This window comes from Dermacentor albipictus, chromosome 7, assembly GCF_038994185.2.
Source record: "Dermacentor albipictus isolate Rhodes 1998 colony chromosome 7, USDA_Dalb.pri_finalv2, whole genome shotgun sequence".
NCBI lineage: Eukaryota > Metazoa > Arthropoda > Arachnida > Ixodida > Ixodidae > Dermacentor > Dermacentor albipictus.
This window is the reverse complement of record NC_091827.1, coordinates 62,357,927-62,378,416: the sequence shown is the minus strand read 5'-3', so window position 1 is coordinate 62,378,416 and position 20,490 is coordinate 62,357,927. Positions and strand designations below refer to the sequence as shown.

Here is a 20,490-nt window from a genome sequence, read left to right as displayed (position 1 = left end):
CGCTTTTTTAACCAAGCCAAACTTCCCCCAACATGGCGGCCATCCGACAGTCCCGCATTCACTGCTGTTTAAAATTGGACGAAAGTTCGGAATTTAAAACCTGACGAATGTTTAGTAATTTTCTTTATTCGGGGGACTCGCGTCCTTCGCTTAGAGATAATCCATGCTGTGGGGGGCTGGCTGGACACCTCGAAAAACAACGCACAAGCAAAAGCCTTACGCCACCGAGCTGCCAATTGGCTTTCGACGTGTCATTCTACGAACGCTGATGCGTCGCGTTCCTTTCATGCGATGCTAGCATCTGGCCGCTGTGCTTCTGTCAGGCGCAGCCAAGCTCGCTCGAACTAAAGACACGTTAAACACGCGCAAAAAGAAATTCCCGTTCAAAGCTTGCTTTCTCTTGACTTTGGCGCCGTCGCCGCTTTCGAAGAGTGCGCGCCTGCGTGTGGGTGACGTCGGAGGCTTTGCTTCAACCTAATCCTTTATTTTCGGGACTCAAGCGACGAGGCGGGCTCGAAGAAGGAGACACTCACTAAGACGCTCGGTCGTCAGCGAATTCAATTCTCGCCCAGCCCGCTCCAAGAATAATAGGCCCAAGTCCTGTCGGTTTAAATCGCGTGACATTCGCAGAAAGCCCGAGATGCTTTCGTATTACTCTTTTCCTCCTACACGCGCGTTCGACCGCGCTACCCTATTGCGAGCGGTAGGCCAGCCAACTTCGCCGACACTGAAGGATTCTCAATCACGCCCGCAAGCTTCATGAAAATTTGCGTTGCGCGTGATTTGTTATGTTAATTAATATGTTTTCTTTAAGTTATGTTCCCTGAATGAATGCTTGCACATATCTTCTTTGAGGTAGGCTTGCTTTACTTTCTTTTTCTTTATTTTTTTGCTTTGAAATCTCACTATTTTATCAAAATAGCGGCCCTTCTAACCACAGCAGGCAAATCAGTATTAAAGTTGAAAGCGCAACTAATGCAACCTCGTATGGATCCCACGTTATGTAAGATGAACGGAATTTATGAAACGCTAAGATCCCCGGTTAAATAGCTCGAAGATATACGTTGCCTCACTCGTCCTTCCCTGCTTTCGTCATTCCAACACGCTAACAGCTTCCAAGAGCCTCGGCCGACGATGAGAGTATAAGATAACTGCGCACTTTTACATCATCATCTTACAACATCATCGACAGAAACGCCCGAATTGGTAGTACTCGGCGTGAGCGATGAACAAAGGTTCGCTAGCCTGGACTTCGGGGAATGACTAAGTCAAACGCAACGTTCAGGACAACATTCATTTGGGCTAGATGGTACATACTTGAATTAGGAAGGAACAGCGCCAACTGAGACGATCACAAGTGGGGAGAACGACACAGGACAAGCGCCATGGCGCTTGTCCTGTGTCGTTCTCCCCACTTGTGATCGTCTGAGTTGGCGCTGTTCGTTCCTAATTCAAACGCAACGATCTACGAGACAAATGAGTTAATGAAGGCATTTGGGATGATGCGGAAAGGTGTAGTGAGTGAGCAACGTCTGAATGAGTGAGTCGACAGTGAGCGAGTGTATGAGTGAGTGGGAAACACGTCTGTGTGACAGTGAGAGCAGACGACACGGCACGCCACCAGTGAGGACGAGGAGGAGAAGGAGGAGGAGGAGGAGCACGGGTGCAGACGACGACGACGGGCACATCCACCTTGACGCGAACGCCCCCACTCGTCACCACGTAGGGCGAGGGCGCAGAAAGGAAAGAGAGGGGAAGGAGAGAGAGAGAGAGAAAGAAAAGACAGAGAGGGGGAGGAAAGAGAAGGAAGCAAACGACACGGCAACACACAGGAGACAGACATCACCAGCCCCACCACCACCAGTAGCGGTAGCAGATGCATCGCCGGCGTAGTGACCATTCCGGCACGGCGCGCCCCCTTGCGGAGGAGCACCGCTATGCTATGGGATTGTTACTCTCTTCCACTGCAAACGACGTGCCAGGATGGTGAACGCAGTACAGTCTTGAACACTGAGATAACTAACGCGCCGACAACGCAAAAGCGGGCTGCGTCAATAATAACGATGACAGTAAAGCTTACAGCGCCACAGATCACAATGGTGGCCTAAGCCTTGCATGAGCCAGAACAACCGTAGAGGTATCATCCTATAGGTTGCAGTACACCGAGTTAGAAAAGGAACTCGCAGCTTTGCGAGTTATTCAATGTGATCACTTAGTGCGATTCTACTTGCGTTTTACCATAGCTCGAGGCGACAAAGTTTTGTGGCGTCAGCCTAGCGTCGTCGATGCAGTGTTCCTGCATATGCTCTTGCCTGCTGCGGAGGTTTTAAAAGCAACTTGTGAAATAGGCATTAAGTGCGAAAAGTGAAGCCAGGCTACCGCCATCTTACCTAGCTCCGGAAAGACAGGGGCTTTACTGAAGAACAGGAAGTGCTTTCTTACTTCCTGCGTGCTCAAGAAGGTTAATTTCGCCGTACAGATCCTATTGAACGTCTATGTGATACTGGTTTAAGGACAGAACCTGAATGTTTTGGCAAATTGTATGGGAGATCACGACACTCAGTGCAGAGCCAGAGGTAATATTTACACCATAACAACTAATTTTTATTTTTCTGTTTAACCTAGCATTTATATTAGCAGAGCAGGAGCACTTCAGCTGTGAGAGGCGCTCTAGCTGGCGGAGCTCAATTTAGAGACAAAGTACGGACAAGCGCTGGCTTCACGTCTGCTGGTAAGAGTTAATTAATTAGTTGCTTAGTTAGTTAGTTAGTTAGTTAGTTAGTTAGTTAGTTAGTTAGTTAGTTAGTTAGCAAAAGCAACTGGGTCTGAGATGCGCCAACCACAATGTAAGAAGCTGCGGCGGCCGCCCCTCTGATTAGTACTCTGCTCGAAATGCAGCTAAGTGTCTCGCGCGTTCCTTCGGATGGTTGTAGGAGGGGTTCGCGGCACGCTACTCGAAATGTGGCTACTACGTTCACCCTGCTACTATTAAAAAAAGCAGCAGTCGGAAGAATGGCCAGCGATTGTGTCAGTTGTGTGGTATTGTGTCAGATTCATCACAGACTCACCGAGACGGTTACATCGTTACTAGCCACTTAAGTAAGCTAACTCAACAAAATGAGGCTAGGATTGGGCTTGGACTACAAAAGGGCATTAAACGGAATCTATATATGCCTACGATTGACTGGTAGAATGATCTCGTAGGCTTGTACGTCGGACAGTGGCACGCATACCGAGGCTTCTTAAGTAACTGATGACCTCGCAACATCTCTCCCTAACGTCATAGGCTTTCGCAGCGTCCGCTTCGTGTTAAACATTTGAGAATTGAAAAGAAAAATAACGATAATTCGGCCTCCTGAATGAGCAGTGTCAACCTGAAAAGTTTTGTAGAGTTTTCCTGCACTGAGGGGAACCAAACATGAAATACCAGCCTGTACTTTTCATGTCACGCTGACGTCATCGGCGCGCGGGCTCGTCTGTTGATTTCGAAAGTAAAGTACCAAGCTTGTTTGTTTGTTTGTTTCCCTTCCGCGTAAGGACAGTAAGAAGAGCTACGAAAGAATAATCTACCACTCGAAACCGACCTGGAGTTTCTCTTATGTAGGCGAGATGTTTTAACGACACACCGCAAGCGAGAAAGTAGAGAAAAAGGCTTGCCTGCTTAATTCGCGGAAAATAAAGTAGTGGCGGTGCGCTGACTACAGTTAGCTTGCGGCCCCTACGGCAGTAGCACGGGCTTCGCTCGCGAACGGCACTGTCCGAGCGAAACGTTATTTCGAGGGAGACGTTATATCGAGGAAACGGAGAGCGAACGCGGGCGCCACGGCGAAGGTCGCGCTAAACGGCGGGAACTTGCCGAGCCAGTCGTACGCGTTGGGATGGCCGCAACACGAACCGGGCACATAACAAACACCGACCGTCACTGGACGGAGCAGGGAATGCCGGGTGCTTCGCGTTAACGAGGAGACGCCGGCGCTGGCGCTAAGGCCGGTAATGTGTGTACCACCTGCTCGAACACGACTATTAGAACGTCCGGTTAAAGCAATGAAAAAAAAAAAAAACAGCTGGCTGTTCACTCGTAGAGCCGGGCACGTGATACCGAAAGACAGACCCCTTTGTTTCCCCATCTCACTTATACTATAAAAAAAAAATACCAGCGCGCAGATTGGCTCTGCGTAACGCTGCTGTGTCTGTAGCTACGTGTTTGCGCGCGGAGCTAGTAGTAAATTTATTTCAACTTCAAATGATGGTGGTATATCCGTCTCGGCAGTTTGAGGCAGCCGAAACAAACTTTACCCTACATAGCACATCAGGAAAGCGGTACTCTGAAGTACTCTGAAATACACGCTAGAGCGATAGAAAAAAAAAATTAAAGAAAAAGGTAACCCGGCTACATAAAGAGCCAACGCTGCACTCTCTAGACCTATAGCCGCTACACTAGCCACACAGCTAGAGCACGTTTAATATTAAACTTCAATATGGCGTCACAACTCCACGTTTTCCGCTAGCACGCCACACCATTCGCTTCGAACTGCGCGTGCGCAGTTATTCACGCGCATGCGTAGTAGGCGACCGACGGCTTTGGAAGCGCCACTAACGGCAGAACGTTAACGCTGCGTCAGAGCGCTTCAGTATGCACGCCGAAAAGAATGCTTCTAATTCAGGAAAACGACAGCGTCCTCACCGCGGTAGCTAACGAACTTTAGCTGATTTACTGAATGCAAGCTAAGTTCGCGATAGTTATCACTGAAATAAAAATAAAGGCTGAAAGAAGAAAGAAAGAAGGGTGAGAAAAAGACGAGTTCAGCATCGTCAAAATAGAGAAAGACCCTGGTGTAGCTAATAGGCTGCTATACGCTGGAATGGCGAACGACTAATCCATCACCGAGCCGAAGGATATAAGGACTGTAAGAAAGGCCAGAAACAACAAAAAAAGGCAACCAACCAACCGACAAGCAAAACAAACAAAAATAAATTATCCAACCCAAGTTACACAAAAGAAGATACGCTAGAACGACCCATGTTGTGAGTATTCTAGGACGTACGCAGCTGTTTCGTAGCCAGCGCCGTAAATGTTAGTCCTAGTCGCAATCACTTTGGCGTTACTGTGAGCAGCTTTCGCAAAAAGAAAAAAAAAATAAGACAAAGAGAGAAAACAAGAAAAACCGAAAGAAAAAAGAAACGCCGATCCTGTGGTAGTGATAGCGATTTACGTCGTAAATCATGTTGTTCTGGCGAGATCATTTTACGTCGCGGCGACAAAAAGCCTCTTTTCCTCGCGAGAAAACCGACAGGCCACCCCGTACGGCAGTTATTCTTTTCCACCATTTTTTTCTAAACTGTCTCTGCGCTCGCTTTGAACTAGCTGCGGGGACGGGACATGTACCTTATGGCTAAGCGGATGATCTCCTCTCCACGTTCCTATCCTCGACAGGGTGTGTCGACCCCGGGACGCGTGGAAATCCGATAATGGCGTCGACGGCAATTTGCATATTAAAAACAAGACGTCGCGCTCTGCCGACAAGCCTCCAGCAGTCGTCAGATGCAATACATTCTGCGCCGAGTCGTCGACTTTTGCGCGCGGCGAGTCCCTTCGCTTTCAGCCGCTCCGCGGTCCCCACTCAATTATCCCAGAACGGCACGAACGCTACGAATCGCAAATCCGCTTCGGCGAGCAACCTCTATTTGGAGAGACGGCGACTTCTGCTCGAATTGCGAATTCGAACCGATCGGATCGGTGCTCTCCCCTTTCTCGCTTCGTGCGCCAAAGAGAACGTGGTCGGACGTTTCCAATACTCGCTGCTTTATCCTCTGGCGGCAAATCTGATTTCTTGTGACTCGCGCTTGAGGGGCGATATGAGCCAAATCTTTGAAGCGCGCAACTTGGACGGAGGTCAGTAGCTACTAAAAAAAAAAAATCGAGATCCCGCATGAGTTAGGATAAATTTGATAACTCGATAAAGGCGTTGGGGCAATGTATATACGACGAGAAGTGTCCTGTAGCCTTACAAAATAAGAAAATAAAAAGGAATGAAAAGAAAGACGCGAAGTTGAGAACGGCGGCTGAACATGAAAACCTTCAGCCTGGAACCAACGTCTCAATAAGAGAGCATTTCTTCGTCATGACTGAAATTTGTGGCTCTACGAAACCGTCGCCAGTGCTCTTTACTCGCGTTTGCTTTGCAGCAGCGATACCTGAAGGGGAGTTTGCCACTTGAGGAGGCGTTTTCTTGGGATTTGTTTTGGCAGTGAGTTCTGCGCCGACGTTTGTCTGTCTATCCGATTGTTTCTATAGTGAATTTAATAATAATAATAATATATGGGGTTTTACTTGCCAAAACCACTTTCTGATTATGAGGCACGCCGTAGTGGAGGACTCCGGAAATTTCGACCACCTGGGGTTCTTTAACGTGCACCTAAATCTAAGCACACGGGTGTTTTCGCATTTCGCCCCCATCGAAATGCGGCCGCCGTGGCCGGGATTCGATCCCGCGACCTCGTGCTCAGCAGTGTAACCACCATAGCCACTGAGCAACCACGGCGGGCTATAGTGAATTTAAGTGCCTACATGAATATAAAGCGTAACTCGGGCATCTCCGGCTTTTTTTAACATGCTGTTCAAGCCGCGTTGGTTCCACGTCCACCACCTGCGCGGGTGCTTCGCGTGTCTTTTAGATTCGACGGGGAGGGCGTCGCAGCGAGTGTCGTCTCGGCGAAGACAAGTTCCGTCCTCCATACGTTGGCAGCGCGCTGACGGTTCCACTGTTAGCCAACTGCCTATCGTTTCAATTATCCGACTTCCCTCGACTTCGTCTGTCGAATTGGGACGGCGTTCGCAACGACGCGGTCTCGCAGTACTCGACCACTTACTCTACTCCTAACGCGCGTTAGAGTCATTGCGCGCTCCTGTCCCATGACGAATCGTGGTCATCCGTGATAGTAGGCGTCGGAAGTACCTGTGCATACTATTACTACGCATTATGCAAAAAAGAAGTGAGGCGTGCAGACAGGTCACCAGAGTAGAGAAGTGTACAACACGAACGCCGGCGTTCGTGTTGTCCACTTGTCTACTCTTGTGCCCTGTCTGCACGCCTCACTTCTTTTTTGCATAATGCATCCTTACCAACTAGCTCAGCTTTCTGTCGTTCTATTTCTACGCATAGGCAACCACGTTAACAGTGGGCGATCCTTTTGGCGCATTTTGCAGCGCCGCGAGCACGTGGCGCACCCGCGACCGCAATGCGACGCCACCTCGATGGCCGACGCCTGGGACAGCGGTGAGCGGTGTGGGAAAGGAGGTGAAGGGAAGGCATGATGACAGAGACAGGTAGGAAGAGAGTGCTCGGGGCTAATTAAACTCGGCGGGCATAAAAATGCTCTGCCACCAGAGCTATGGAGCTGCGAGCACTTCCTATCCTTTCGTCATCTTCTCGTCCGTTCTCCTCCTTCCCCACACTGCTCACCACTGTTCAGGTGTCAGCCGAGCGCTTGACAGTTACGGTGCGGTCGACCAAGCTTTCCTTTTCTCTGTCAACCCCCCCCCCTCTCTCTCTCCCTCATCTCGCCTCTTCACCGCGATTGGCCACCAACCTAGTTCTACTTCTTGCCCCTGCATGACGTTGCAGCCGCTAGCTGCGTGGAACGCTAGCATTGCCAGCTCCCACTCGCTCCCTGTAGCTACCGCCAAGTCAACTACTGCGAAGGGCAAGTGCGTACCGCCGATCACGCTGTCCTCTCGCGACCATGACGTCATGTCCGCCAAAAACGCTTGCCGGAGGTTTAGCAGTCGGTCGCCTGCTCAACTGAGACCACTCGCCATGTAGCGCAGTTCGCGCCCTTCAACGTATAACGCAACTTTAAGAGTGCACGACATCCACCGAGACTCTTTTTCACCTCCAAGAGGCCAGTTGAATTTGGATGCAGATTGTGAAAGGGTTGTTTTCCTTTCCAATTGTTCCTCCGCCCTTCGCAAGTATCTCACACGCCGACGCACTGCCGTTATAACAAAACGCGACGGACGTTATGAATAGAACAGCCTCGACAGAATACGTTTAACTAGAAAGTACAAGCCTTGGAACTCGATACTGCTTCAATAACTGATTATTCGGCCGCGCAAAGCGTGCGATGCACACCGGAAGTTCGCTGCACCATGCATTCGATTACCTGGGAAAGAATCCTACAAGTAAGCTGCACGGTTTCTTTTCTTTTTTTTTTTGGAGGACACGAGGCAGGAACCCTGGGTAGATCGGGAGTCGTTGGCAGTAATGACCTCGTGAGTCTACGCGAGAGAGGATTGCAATGCAACGAAGATCAGCTTCCCGGTGAAAGGAGGCTCGCCTGGCTTGAAATATTTACACATTAGGAAAGCGGGCCTAGTTCACGCGAGGAATGTAGCACCGGTCGTTACGCGGTAACGCTGGCGCGAGGGAGAGGGGGACGCGAGCGTCGTTAAAGCTTCGTCTCGAGACAGGAGCGAGGCCCGTGCTGCCTAGGGGGTGTGTCGTTAGCGGACGGACGCATTCCTTCTTGAGAAACCAGCGCCTTAATTCCCTCCTTGTGGGAGACGTACATAAGGTTCGCCCCTTGATGCGAGTCCAGCTCACCACATCTGCTTCCAACAAAAACCCCAGATAGCAAATCGATAATGCGAAAGCCTTAATATTCATTGCGTTGGTAAGAGATTCTCAAGTACAAGAGAGTTTTGAAGAAGGAAAGCTTGAGCTTCCTGGGCCGACATCGCATGAATGCATCGAATGACTGCTGCGTGGTTATCTGAGCTCGTTTCTCGAAATTATTCGCGTCTCGAGGCTATCTTTTCTTTCCCCTATATAGCAATGAAATAACTGATCGATAAATCACTGCTCGTGTACGCGGTCTCTCAACTATTATCTGAAGCCTATCACTATTTAAGCATGCATTATTTCGACATCTCTTACGTTTCATTTGAAATAACAGGCCAAATCCCATTATCGGACACACCTTAATCTTATCGGGAAACAAACCGCTTGTGCGAGACCCCCTCCCCCCCCCCCCCCCCCCCCCACTGGGAGTACTCGTCAAGTGACCACACCTTAACGTCACCTGGCGTAGAACACACAACGCTAAGCTAGACGCGTCATTTGGTGCGTACGACAGGAAAGAACGTACGCCGTCACGGCAAAACACCGACAACGCAACCGGCTGCGAAGCGGGTGCTAGCTACCCCTGAAAAATACTTTAAAATCCACAGTAAGTGGCTAAAAAGGATGCATTCAGAAAAGGCCAGTCCGAGGCATCGATCAAGTGTGTGTTCACTGAATATAATTGTCGATCAGGTTTTTATATTAAATTGATCTGCGACCGCTGACTGAATGCTAACGCGGTATTTCTACTAAAACAGGTACGGCCGCGGTGCACCCGCTGTGTAACGCGCAAGTCCAACAGAGTGGTCGTCGCTTTACTAGATTAGGTGTGGCTTCTCCACCCTGCACGGGGCATATTAAGCACAAAAAAGGAGCGCATTAAACAAAACGGAAGAAGAGGTCGCTAGGACGACCTTTCGGATGACTAGACTTGAAGAAAAAAAAATAATTAGAATTATGCTAAAGAGGGATAACAGAAAGAAGAATGTTGCGCGAGGACCTGAATTCCTGCGCTTATGTATTTGACTGACGGCCTAAAACTAGAAACTTTGGGAGATAATCACTAGAAGAAACAACCTTGAAGGATGCGAGGAAAGCTTTCTCGTTTCTGTTTCTGTGCGAAAGAACGCACAGAGACAGGAAGAAAACTTATCTCCCTCACGCTTACTAGCATCCTAGATTACCAGGAATCCAAGGAGTGCGGAAATGTTTTCCTCTCTTCTCAAACAGACAAAACGTGACTACAGATATTCCCGCGCATAGCTACCAGGACAAGGACACGTACAGTCGGTGTCAAAAGTTTGCGACTTGTGAGCGCGGCTGGTAAAAAACATACAACACTGCGTTGTCGTTATACCTGCACAGGCTTAAAATCTGAAGAGCACACTGCATGCCCAGGCTGTGGAAATATTCTACTTTTTTTTCTTTTTTCTCAGATCCCACGCACCGTAAACTTTTGAAGCCGGCACAGATTTAGTACATAAGCACTCTGCCATGAAACCGCTAAGCGATACACAGTTGCTACTAAACGACACGACCTGAAGGAATGTTCAGTTCGTGTTGCCGCCATACGGATAAAAGAGTCGCATCTGCTAAGCGGGTCAGCGCGATTCCTAACACCGCACCGCTCTCAGACTCCCATGTGATATATAGGCCGGAGTCTGCTCGCCGTGTGACAGGGTGTGTCGGCCGGTGCTTGCAAAGAGAAGCGGTGTTGTTGTGTGACGCGTGCGTGCCACGGCTACACTCCGTCTCAACGAATACAGGCGCCCGCACCACTGGCCATGTGACAGCCCGAAGGGCGGCCCCAAAACCGGCCCGTCATTCTATATGGCCCGAGCCGCGCCGGAAATGTGGAAACAGAATGTGGAAAAGGAAACGCTATCGAGACCAAAACCCCTTAAACTTCGTAAAGTAGTGACACTGTCCTCCTCCGTCTCTACTCCTCCTCGTTTGTCCTCTCTTTCACGCTCCCTCCTCGACCGTGGTGCCGCCTACACTGCTCGAACGTAGCAACGGCGCCAACATGCGCTCCTCGCCACTCCGTAGGCGCTTCTCGAGCAAAAATGGCGCTGATGCACGGAGCGAGGGCCCACGTGACGCTATTAGGCCAATAGCGACGCGGCGTCGGCCTCGACCACAGCGCGCGAGGAGGAGGCGGCATTCTTCAAAGCGTGGCAGTACTTTACGAAGTTTAAGGGGCTTTAATCTAGACAGGGAAGACCCGATCTAGTAAGCGTTGCACATTGTTAGTTTGTATTTGCATTTGGCTGCAAAGGGCAACAAAGTTTCGAGGAGCGCAGTCCGGGCAATGGTTTCTTTTTTTCGTTTCCTTCTTCCGCGGATGCGGGCGCGACAGAGCACGCGCGCGTCCGAACGTACCTTCTGGTTGATCCTGTCGATCTGCCGATTTTGCGACTCAATCTCGCTGCCCATGTCGATTGCCATGTTGCGCAGATTCCCGATCATGGTGGACACTTGAACCATGTTGTCTTCCATTTCGTTCTCACGGTCGTCGTTTGTAATTCTGCAAAGAAAAAGGAAAAGTAAGAGAGTGAAGAAGGGATAAGAGAAAGTCCCAACCGCACGGGCTATGGATTATATTAGAAGGCTTGCGATTATTTTCCCAGTAACCCAAATCTATGCACGCAAATGTCTCTGTTGCCGAAACATCTTTGCAGGCCATCTAAATAGAGAGTGGCCTCGACTAATGATGTTTAGTGTCCAAAAGCAATACACGAACTATGAGTGACACCATAGTGGGAAGGGAAGTGGGGGGGGGGGGAGGCGACGAGGCAAGCTTCAGGTTGATTTTTACCCCATGGAGGGCAGACTGCTAAAACTCTGGGGTACCTAATCCTCAAGCGGACGTTAAACAGCCTTACGAGAGGGTCAAGATCAATCTGTATTAGAGCACTTTGGCCAGCCATATCGCCTCAGAATTAATTATTACGAAGTCCTTCGGCACAAGCCAACTGCGAAACCGACCTCCGCGCCCGTATCGGCTCAGGAAACGGGACCGACAAGCAACCCACCCAAGGTCACTCTGGCTGCGGGTAGGGTCAATACTGGCCCGGGGACCCTGAGCTACTGGGGTGAGAATTCAATTATATTCCGGTGTTTCGCGCACCAAAATCGCGACAGGATTACGAGGCACGCAGTAGTGGCAGACTCCGAATTAACCTCGGGATCTTTAACGTGCACCTTAATCTAAGTACACAAGCGGTTTCTCTCTCTCTCTCTCTCCCTCTCTCTCTCTCAATTCGCCACCACCGCAGTGCGAGCACCGCAGCAGGAGTCGAACCCTAAAACTCGAGCTTAGCCTGCTGGGGCAATAAACGAGACCCATGGGTCTCCTACGTGGGCATTTTCAAATCGCCAGCTTTCTCTACGTTTTCCCTGTCTGTTCTAACGAAAATTCCCTTGCAGCCTATGACACTGCAAGTCTCAGGCACAAGGAAAAATCGGCAGTACATAGTCTGCCATGCTACCATACTCCGGCTCGTAATATTTCGACAACTCTCCTACTACACGCGCTAAGCTTACAAATCACGTGCGACGGCTGCGGTATCAGACATACAGAGCGAACTGCATCTCACGATATTCCAACTGCCTGGCCGTGGCTCACCCTCACAACACCAGTAAACGACACCGTTATTTGCGGGTCATGTACAGGTTCAGTCGAAAACTTGGGCTTTGTTTCGGCAGTGCCTTTGAGCCTCACCACAACCACTGAATGTACCGATTTCCACCGATCAAACGAAAGCACGGCGAAAATTCCGCGGTAAATGTTTCCCCGAACTCTTCCAGAACAGACACATTCCCTGATAATGGCAAGTTGGCGAGATTTTCCCCAGCGGTGGACGCCCACCCAATCTGGCAACATCCGGGTAACACATACAAAGGGAGACAGACAGACATAAAGAAGGAAAGAAAAAAAAAAGAAACAAAGAAAGAAAGGAAAAGAAAGAAAGGAAAAAGAAAGAAAGGAAAAAGAAAGAAAGAAAGAAAGAAAGAAAGAAAGAAAGAAAGAAAGAAAGAAAGAAAGAAAGAAAGAAAGACCAGAGGCACGCAAATTGCGTCGTTTCCATTACGTTGCACGTGATGCGCACTTTGTTCTCCTCGTTTGCCTCGAGCCGCATCGCAGGTGGCAATCGATCGGGCTCTCGCAAAGAATCTCTCTCGTTCTGCTCTCGTGCGCCACGCGAACCTTCGCGAGGAACGAAAGGCAGCACCAGCAGCTCGCCGGCATGCCCGGCAGACACCTGCACCGCCTCTTGGTGCTCGAGGCAGCCGCACTGGTTTCTGGGCCCCCTCGCCCCGTCTGGGCATCGATTTGTGCTTGAAGAGAGTCCGTTACGCGGGAATAACGGTAAATGAACAGGGAAGAGTAAACAATCTCACTCCTCGTTGGCCGCGGCTTGTTTAGCACCAGAATGGCGCCAAGAGTGGAGGTGCTGCCTCTCTTTCGGTCCGCCCGTTCATTAGGGCGAAACACTCGTAAACAACAACAACCCCGAGAGACTCAAAACAAGCATTTCCTTTTCTCTTTCCCCCTGTTGAATCAATGCACTCGTAAATAACGCAGCCGCGGCGAGAAACAGCTCGGAGGAGCCGCGGAAACAGTTCAGGCACGGGTGTAAATCAAGACATGAAATTGAGGGGGAAAGGGGGAGGGGTGTAAGCAGGGAGGAAAATTATACCTTTCGACAAGCGTTTCGAGCACACGGTACGTCCGAAATGACGCCAGCATCGACGTTCGAACGGGCGTAAAAAATAAACAAAACACAGAGAGAGAGAGAGAGAGAGAGAGAGAGAGAGATAGAGAGGGAGGGAGAGACCGCAAAACAAACCTGCGAAAGCACAACAAACCTGCGATAAAGTACAAGACACAAAGATTGCGCACCCGTACGGTGGTGAGTATATTTGCTGCGGCTACGGCTACGGCTGACCGTTCGCCGGGACCGATATCGAACCGCGGAAAAAGCCGGAAAGCCGACAACGCCGGTCTGGCAGCGAAGCAGAATCAATGGGGGCGTGCATATATAGCATGCAGGCTTATGATGCCGTAGCACGCACAGAGCACGCAACGGTAGTTTACGGCTTAGAGAGAGAGAGAGAGATACAACGAAAGCCAAACTCGGGTTCGGGACGTTTCCTTCTTGTGACTTCGTTGTCGCGCACGAGCTCGTCCGCGCGTGGCGTGACTACACAGCGCGTAGTATACGCGACCGCCACGGGTCAAAATTAGACACGCGGGCGGGTTCGATTCGCGAGCTGCATCCATGACGCAGCGCACGGCGGTCGGTGGACGCGCCACTGTTTTAACTCGTCGACTCTTACGTTACCCGACTAAAGCGACCGGTCTCGTCAACGAACAGCGGTGATAGTAGCCAACCGAAAAGTCTACAACATCATCATCATCAGCCTGGTTACGTCCACTGCAGGGAAAAGGCCTCTCCCATACTTCTCCTACTACCCCGGTCATGTACTAATTGTGGCCATGTCCTCCCTGCAAACTTCTTAATCTCATACGCCCGCCTAACTTTCTGCCGCACCCTGCTATACGCTTCCCTTCCCTTGGAATCCCGTCCGTAACCCTTAATGACCATCGGTTATCTTCCCTCCTCATTACATGTCCTGCCCATGCCCATCTCTTTTTCTTGATTTCAACTAAGATGTCATTAACTCGCGTTTGTTCCCTCACCCAATCTGCTCTTTTCTTATCCCTTGACGTTACACCCATCATTCTTCTTTCCATAGCTGGTTGCGTCGTCCTCAATTTAAGTAGAACCTTTTTCGTAAGCCTCCAGGTTTGAACCATACGCGGGTAAAGAGGCTTTCTCGAGGTGGCAATCCATGGCGCAATAAGAAGGCGGACGCACGCGAGCGGCGCTCACGTCCAACGATTTTCCAAAGACATTGTTGAAAGTGAGGCGCCGTTTACGTATTTCGATCTGCGTCCCCCCGCCTTCCGGGCTGTGCTCGTGTTGCCTGTACTACGTCTAACCGTCTCCGTGTAGTGAAGCGAAGGCTACAACTCCCGTTAAGTCAATCGGCATAAGCAGCGTCGGTTGTGCGTTCCGAGACAGAAGGAGCGCTCGCCCATTGTAAGCCGCTAATCCCGGCTCGAAGTTTCGACTGAGTCGGCGTCTAACGGAAGGTGATCACAGGCGGACAATGGAGGAGCCCCCGCTTCTGGTTCTCTATCCTGATTGGCTGAAGCGACGCATGGTCTTCACGGCACCGTGGCGAGACAAGCGGCGCGCATCACCCCGCTTTTCTGGCGCGTCGCATTCGTGTAAACCGTAGTAATGCACTTGAAAGTCGAATCGAATTGACGCTACAGGCGAGGAGAGTTCGTCTCACGTGCTGCACGTAAAGGCTAGCGTGTCGCATTGAAGGAAGGGAGACGACTGTCGCCGTGCGCTCTTCTCCATTCAGTGGCGAAACGAAAAGCGCTTCAAACCAGTCCGGGCTTGTTTTGAACGAGCGCAGACGCACCATACGTGACCGCTATCGGATGGCAATCCCCTCAGATGCGCTGAAGAATGCAACACGCCAATGTCGCATTCGCGTAGACGTAGCTCGCGTAGCAACGCCGAAGCGCACACAGAGGCCCGCGCGTGAGTTCCCCTCCGGCGAGACGACGCGATGCGTCACGACGGCCAACAAACGACGAAGATCGCGTTTCCGGGAGCGTCCCGCCGACGACGAGCGTCCCAACGCAGGCCCGCAAATATTAGCGAGGGTAGACCGGGCGTAAATCACCCGGCGACGCCACGCTGGCCGAACTGGCCGTCGGGAAACGAGAAAGCGTGCAAGGAGCGGGGTGCACGCAAACAGGGATTCCTAGAACAGGCGTGGCGTCCAAGAAAACGACTCCCAAACGCGACGCTGTCTGGTCAGCGACCTTAACGCAGAAGCTCCGTAACGTTTTCCTTTTTTTTTTTCGATGCGGTTATCCGCGGAGACGGCGACACTGACCCGTGGGTGCTGCGCCGCGTACTAGGGAGCGTCACGAGTTATTTTTCTGCCCCACCTGCGCAAGAACACAACCCTAACCGTGTTACAGCCTCACTTACAACGGGGACGCATTAAGAAAACGCAGAACTCGAGCCGACTTCCTGCCGAGTCTACTACACGAATTACGGCAGCTTATACACTCCGTAGAGCGTAACTTCTGCAATAACCCCCGCATGCACAGAAACACAGACGTCGTAAAATTTGAAGACACGTTGTAACAATGCGGCGCTTGGTTATGGCACCGCACTGCCACTTTTCAGCGCATCGGTTCTCGGTTTCTTTTCTACTCGTGCCATGATACGAATCCGCAGACAAAGGCCCCTTCTGGCCGCTCTTGACTAGACGCGTTGGCAAATTTCGCTTCGTATTGAGGCATTGGCTGCTGGATCGATGTATGTATGGATGCTATGAGCGTGCCCCTCGGAACGTGGCTGTAGGTTGCGCCACCAAGCTCTTGCTATTATACTGTCGTATTCCGTACCTATGTTAAGAAAAAAAGAAAAACGCACCATGAATTACCACAACCAAATTTTCTGACACCCTATTGCGAACTTTGTTTTTGTACATCTGCCACTTTTCAGCGTGCGATCTCGCTTTAAAGAGACTGCGCACGCGCAGGAGCGGCGCTTCCCAAAGGCGACGTTAGGAGTGTATACACAGACTGCCGCAACTGACGCAATAAACTCAGTCCGTCGGCAACCGGCACGTGCCTCCCGTTTTCTCTGCACGTCCCTCGTGTGTAAGCTGCGCAGCTGCAGAGCGGGTCGTTGCCAACTCGCCCGATTTGCGATCCTTATAAGACGACCACGAAGACGCTGGGTCGCGGAACAACGCTAAACCTGCGACCAGGTGGAATCAATATGCAGGAAAAGAATGCTTCGGCCTGATCGAGGTCAGCCACGGGTCATCGTAGCCGTTATCCTATCGCACGAACCTGACCTCCGGTATAGTAACGAACGCGCGGTAATTGATCTGCTTATCTCAAAGCTTTCTTACAAAGTTAGTCGCTTTTAGGCTATTAAAAAAGATGCTATAAATAAAAAAAGGAATGAGACGTAATAGTTCTACGGAAACCCGCAAAGTGGAGGGAAGTTATCAATATAGGGAAAGTTAGACATCCACTCAATTGTAGCAGCTGCTACAAAGGAAACCCATACGGGTTCCTCGAAAGAAAAGTCTCGCAGTTGAAGAAAAATTCGTCCTGGTCCGGGACTTGAACCCGGGACCACAGCAACGGAGTCCCGGACCAGGACAAGATTTTCTTCAACTGCGAGGCTTTTCCTTCGAGGAACCTGTATGGGTTTTCTTTGCAGGAATTGCTACAATTGGGTGGATGTCACTTTTTCCCTTTATTAAAAAAAAGAGTGAGACAAGGTACACGAATCAATAAAAAAAAAACGGGGACGGACTGGGTACTGGCGCTCCCTCTCGTCTGCAGCTAAATAAATTGTGGGCATTAAGGCGCCGAAACTGGGTCCTGAAGGACGCCACCTTGGAGACCTACGGACTAATTTCGAGCCCGTGGTGCCCCTTCTAATTGCACCCGAAGCACGGCATACAGGCATGCGATCCGCAGCGGTCGGCAAACGAACCCGCAACCTCCTGCTCCGCAGCCGAACACCATAACAGCGGAGCCACCTCAACGGGTCTTTCGTCTCATCGTAGTCAAGAACTTATACATACAGGCGGACTCGGTTCGATTATAAATTCATGTGCGCCCGACAAAACAGCTCTAGTTTCAGGCACGTTCGGAGGAAACGTCGATGGTCGAGAAGACTACGCGAAAAAAAAAGCCCGGCGGTAATTTGGACGCCGAGGAGGTGAATGAAGACTTCAACGCTGTCGAGTTTAACGCACGACCCAAAGGGCCACGGCAACGTAATAGTCGCTCGAGGCTTCATTCCCAGCGCCTTTCAATAACAGGGGAAAAAAAGCGTCGTGGCGCTGAGTAAGACGCGTTACTCCGAGCCACCCGCAATTCTTCGCGCAGGAAATGGAAAGGCTTCTTAGAGATCAGGAAGTGCATTCTTCGACGCTTGATTAAAATGCACGAGGAAATAGGAGCAAGAAAGAAAAAAAAAAGAAACGAAAAGCAACCTACAGCCTATACATAGGCCGCTCTGGGGGGAGAGAAATTTTCGGCGCGATGAAGCAGAAGATTCACACATAACGCTAGCGTCGGCGCCACTTCCGAAAGCCGCGTCGGCGGAAACGCGGAAGTGGCAGCGGCAGGCGCCACTGCGGAAGGGGCGGCCGAGAATGAAGTGGGGAGGCGTCTAACGATTTCCTATCGCAGGCGAAGAAGCTCCGTCTCTCCACCTCCCCTCCCTCCCAGCCACCGGTCCCCTCCACACACTTCCCTTTCCCCTTGCTTTTCAGAACACGTCGGCTACTCCAGCGCGCAATCGTCTACCAACCACCCCACAACTTTATCCCCAAGAAAAAGCCAAAGCAACGCCTCCGCGTCCTCTTCGCCTAACCGTCGATGGCTGACAGGCGGGAGGGGGAGAAGGAGAGGGTAAGCGGCGGAGAATGGTAGCGCGTCAAAGGCAGCTTGTGTCCAAAACGGGTCCCCACAAGCGATCGAAGGAGAATAAAAACGGGACGATAGGGAAGCGGGTCCTGAAGAGCCGGCGCATGAGTGGGTAGTTGCGCTTGCCCGCCGATCTTCCCCTTGGCCTGCCTGCTTGACTGCTCGCTTGCTTGCAGGTTGGGTGGCTTCAGCGGGGCCCGATGATTATACACCGCCTCTGCGTCGAAGAAGTCGTTACCGAAGTTGCGCGCTGAGACGGCGGGGGCTCGGAGATGATAAGCGACATAAGGCACGAGTCGAAAGCGAATGAGGAAGTCGAATCAGGCGCAAGGAGAAGAAAGGTGAGACGACGAAACTTCCATTCGATACGATCGAATCGCAGACCAGCAACAGTGCGCAGAAGAGACGCGCGACGCGAAGACCGACTTCCTGGAAGTGCAGGGTCCGAGAATTCGCTTGCGGGCGACACAATGCGCGCCAACTTGCGATTACGCTTTGGCTGGACGCGTCACCGATTGATTTATTGATCTATCGACCGACTGATTGATTTATATATTGGCACGCGCTAGTTACGCTAGAAGTCGAGAAAGAAGAGGTGTGCGTGGTAGCTGCTGCAGAAACGAACTGTGAACGACAGTTCGTTTCTGCAGCAGCTACCACGCACACCTCTTCTTTCTCGACTTCTAGCGTAACTAGCGCGTGCCATTACCCCTCCCTCCAAAAAAATAATAATAATAAAACAAAATAAATAAATAAAGTTGGGGAGAGGTTAAATGCTGCAGAAACGAACTGTGAACGGCCGTTCGCTTAGAACTGACTGACTGGCTTTTCCTCTCGTGACAATATCTATCAACCGACAAATTGATTTATTGCTCTATCAACCGACTGAATGATCTATTGACTGATTGGTTGATTGACCGACCGACTACTGACTGACTGATTGATTCATTGATCGATCGATTGATTTCAACGTCTCAAAGGTGTCTGCCTGCAAAGGACGCTGCTGTAGAGCGCACCGGATTAGCTGGGATTAGCTTAGGACACGTTTGGGGTTCTTCGACGTGCAACGCCACCTCAAAACAGGGTCAACTTTGCTTTTTCGGTCTTATTAAATTACACTATCGCGATAGTGAATCAAACCGGTAATGCCGCGCTCAGGAGTCAGGCATAGCCGGAAGAGAAATCGCGCCGATTACCCAGTTCTCGTGTAATCAGTTAATTGCAGCCCTTCCATATCATTGAGAAACTAACTGGAAGTAAAATATTTGCAAGTTTACTTCCTACAGTGTTCGAAACACTTGTCTAGAAAGCGCGAGATACGTACTTCGGACTCTGCTGGGGACAACAGCGATAACACAGAGTACGAAACGGGGTCGACATGACCAGGTGCGGCTCCCTTCACTAGATGATTGTCTCATCTTGCCCTGCTGGTCATCTATTGGGTGGGCAGCTGCTCTGATCGCCAGGAATGAATGAATTCTGGGGTTTTGCTTGCCAAAACCACGATTTGATTATGACGCACGCCATAGTGCGGAGGACTCCGGATTCATTCTGACCACCAGGGGGATCTTTAACGCGCCCCCTATGCACGGGACATGGGAGTTTTTTAAAATTAATTTCACCCTCATCGGAGTGCGGCCACCGTAACCTCATGCTTCAGCAATCGAGAGCGTCAGGAAAGCGTGCCACACTCGGTGCAACGCACCTCGGCACAACACACACAGACTACGTCAGACATGCAGCAGCGAAAACGCCTCCGCCCCCAAAATTCGCCACAGGACCGGCCGGACACAGCGAAGGTGCCAGTTTAAGCCGATGGCAGCACAGGTCCCCGGCACTCACCTGGCGATGTACCCGCTGGTTGGACCGGCTCCGTTGCGGTCGTCCATGACCCTGGCAGGCTGACTATTCACCACCTTCCCGTCCTCGTTGGCCTTCCACGTGCTGGCGTCTTCCTTGAACTCCTTGCCCCTGTGCGTAGGATAAATCGCGCCGAGACGAGGGATTGGTCTCATCATCACTCTCTGCGTGTGTACGGAGCACCAAAATTCCACAAACACTTAAGATATATTCGTTCTGCTCGGCACTTCACCTCCTTTATTTTTCCTTCTTTTCCTTTTTTTTTACTTATTTCGAGAGAGTATGCCGCGTAGGGCTCCTCCGACGTACATCGGAGAGCTTTCCTTCCTAGCTTCCAAGCGCGCGAGTGTGCACACAAAATGCTTTCTCCGTACTAAGGGTAATATAGCTGCAAAGCCAGCTTTACAGTCAGTTTCGATTCAGCGATAATTGCATCTTAGATACAGTTAC

The 20,490-nt window shown here is 50.8% G+C and overlaps 1 protein-coding gene across 6 annotated transcripts in view; it reads right to left on the bottom strand.

Moving 5' to 3' along the window:
- Positions 1–20,490, bottom strand: part of Snap25 (Synaptosomal-associated protein 25kDa) — a 413,499-nt gene that overhangs the window by 24,097 nt on the left and 368,912 nt on the right. For all 6 annotated transcript variants that reach the window (XM_065435699.1, XM_065435700.1, XM_065435703.1 and 3 more), the window contains 2 exons: positions 20,023–20,151; positions 11,004–11,148 (listed from right to left, as the gene is read on the bottom strand). In XM_065435699.1, the coding sequence (XP_065291771.1) occupies positions 11,004–11,148; positions 20,023–20,151 (274 nt within the window). The remainder of the gene's footprint in view (positions 1–11,003; positions 11,149–20,022; positions 20,152–20,490) is intronic.